The following is a 3156-nucleotide window of genomic DNA, read 5'->3' on the forward strand; positions in this document are numbered from 1 at the left end:
GATGTATGGAGTTATGGTGTAGTAATGTATGAGATATGGAGTCTGGGACATAAACCTTTTGAAAACTACACCAATCAAAAAGTACATTTCTATTGCTATAGACTAAGATTATGTAATTACTTTATTTTAGTGTTTGAGGATGCTTGATTCAGGATTTCGTCTTCCTCCTCCTCCTGGTTGCCCCAGGTCTATATATGAGATGATGATACAATGCTGGTATGTATCATTAATTACTGTATTATTAATATTTGTTTGTTTATAGGCATCCAGATACTGGTAGTCGTCCTACATTTGTACAGTTAGTATCAAGACTCTCATTATCTGATGCTAAACTGTTGAGTACAGTATCAAGTGATACTACAGCAATAGGAGGACCACTGGAGACTGGACACCAACTATATACTGAACTACAAAATATGTATCAGTAATTTAATTTTGTTTTCTGCATGTTTGCTCTTGTTATGTACAAGATTTTTGTCAATGTTTTGTAAATTTAATGGTAATCATTGCTCGAAAAATAAAGGGCGTGGCAAGTTTCTGCATTATGCAAAATATAGCAGAAAACAAGATGTTTTGTGCTGGAATAGTCTTGTTGTTCCTTATTTCATTCTCAAAAGGTATAAAACGTGATTTATTTGTTTCTATGGCATGATATATATTTCTTTAGATACTGAGCAATGCACAGAGAGGTTTATGGAGCTACCACTAGTGACATACAGAGCACAGAGAATAGGAATGAATCTACCTGAAAGATATGTGGGTGATGATAGACTCAGGGTCTTTCAAGAATATCAGTTCAATTGTTCATCCACTAATATAACCAGTCTTATATTGGGTATTAATATAAGGGAAGCTACTAATAGTCGTAATCTCTATCCCAGTGTCCAGGTCTTTAGACCTGATGGTAGTCTAGTGACTGGTAGTGAGAGAACTATTTATTATTCTACCTCTAATGTCAGTACTAGTGGAGTGTTTGAATATCCACTCAATCCTCCTATACCAGTAATGAGTGGAGACCTGTTAGCTGTATCACAACCAGAACAAGACAACAGTGTTGTTAGAGTCTACTATATCAGTGGTATAACAGCAATTAGCCAGAGATTTGACTATGGTGCTACAAATGTTAACTTAAATAAAAATCCAACAACTAATCGATTGATATTAGTATATCCAGTAACAGGTAAGACACACACTCACTGTATCATTGAATTATTTTACTATCATTAGATGGATACTGTGTTAATAGTACCAATTCAATCAATGCTTCATTTATTAAAGAGAAAGCACTTGAAGTACAAAGATCACAAGGCTTCTATGGCCAACACCAGTTCATTTATCCATGGATTGTATTCTCATGTAATGGATCAGTTACTAAATGGATCTTTGGAGCTAACAATAATGGAAACACTGCTATTCAATCTGAGCTCCAAATATGGCGTCAACTGGGTCCCAATAATTACACTAAAATAGGATCTAGTTTAGTTAATGCTAATACAATGATTGGTACTAATCTCTATGAGTTTATTCCTCAGACTCCACTGCAGTTCCAGGAAGGAGACATATTTGGTATTTATAGTGATAGAACTGATGGAAATAGATTAGTTTTATATGAACAGAAAGAGAGTGGACCCACTAATCTCCGAGTTGATCCTAGTCTAGACTCTCCTCCATCTATAATATCTCAGTCACTTGCAACAGCTAACAATGACTTTCCATTGGTCACTGTGGAGATAGGTAATTTGACTGACTTTATGCATTAATTTTTTCTTAAATAGATACGAGTATTCAGTTTGCTTTCACGTCAAGTATAATGGAAAATACTCATATCAATTTTATTACTTCTGTAAGTTTTTCTAAATTATGTTTTTGTTCTATTTTATGTTGTTACATTCATTCACAGTCGTATTCTCCTTTTAATTCTCCTTACGTCACATTTTCCTACCATTTCCAAAGTGATTTCTTGACTCAATCCACCTCCATGCTTTCTACATCTTTAACTATTTCTTCTTCTTTGTCAAAGTCATCAGCAACTTCAATAGCCACCAGTGTTGTTAGCAGTACAAGAAACACAAGTATTACTGTTACTAGATCTAGTAGCATGTCCTCAGTATTCACAGCAACACCAATATCTTCAATGACTGATACTTCATTTTCATTATCATCATCAGATAATGTGATACAGAATACTAGCAATGATAATGGATCAATGACAATCATTATTGCTATTGCAGCATCAGCTTTTATATTAATAGTCCTTGGACTGATTGTCATGACATTATTTGTCATTGCTTGTCGGACAAAAAGAAAGAAAAGAGAAAGCTACTCTGTGTCTTCAAAGGAAAATAATGAGTTCCACAATCCAACATATGAAATGAGGTCTATGGTGACATCAAGTCATCAAATACATGCAACAAACCCTATATATGAAAGTAATGATAAATACAGTTATTAGTATGGCTATTATGTTGTTCTCTTTAATAGTCACTAATGAGCTGAAAACTGTAGAAGTGAGTGAAGATTTGTATAATGATGTAGGAGCCATTTATTCTGAAGCAGATAACATAAACTTTGTGAGTATAGTAATGAATAAAATATAATATAGAATAATATCTAATATAATGACATTGAAATGTTTGTTGCAGGAGGCGCAAGGAGATACTACTATTGAAGGCACATATAGTGTAGTAGAGAAAGAGCTTTTTGTTCCAAGTGCTGTGAGTTATCACAACATTAATAACACTTTCTCTTTCAAATGTTTTAGCATGAAAGAAAACAAACATGCTGTTCCACAGACGAAGAGATATATTCATCATTAGCAGATACACAAGTAGATATAACTTCATGTTTACAAAAGCTTATGATAACTTTCACTACATAGAATGTATACTCAATGGTTGAAGGGAACACAATATTCTTTGTTGAAGATCCTATTTACTGGGAGCCAGGGACTGACACTAATGACATATACCAGCAACTGTCTGATAAAAGATACAGAGAAATTCCACGCAAACAAATAAAGTACATTAACACAATAGTACCTATTATAATTATCCATCATATTAGAATAACAGGTCATCTTGGTTCAGGACAGTTTGGTAGTGTTAGTAAAGGTATATGGGAGTCTCCCACTGGTCCAGTAGATGTTGCCATTAAAAC

The 3156-nt window shown here is 33.9% G+C and overlaps 1 protein-coding gene across 1 annotated transcript; it reads left to right on the plus strand.

The window, feature by feature from the left end:
- The first annotated feature begins 6 nt into the window (after positions 1 to 6).
- LOC109589594 (ephrin type-A receptor 8-like) lies at positions 7 to 446 on the plus strand. The gene is made up of 3 exons (XM_020005650.1): positions 7 to 81; positions 131 to 216; positions 263 to 446. Exons 1-3 carry the CDS (start codon positions 25 to 27, stop codon positions 426 to 428), a joined length of 309 nt encoding a protein of 102 aa, XP_019861209.1. The 5' UTR covers positions 7 to 24; the 3' UTR covers positions 429 to 446.
- The last annotated feature ends 2710 nt before the right edge of the window (positions 447 to 3156 follow it).

This window comes from Amphimedon queenslandica, unplaced genomic scaffold, assembly GCF_000090795.2.
Source record: "Amphimedon queenslandica unplaced genomic scaffold, v1.1 AMPQUscaffold_11146, whole genome shotgun sequence".
Classification (NCBI taxonomy): Eukaryota; Metazoa; Porifera; class Demospongiae; order Haplosclerida; family Niphatidae; genus Amphimedon; species Amphimedon queenslandica.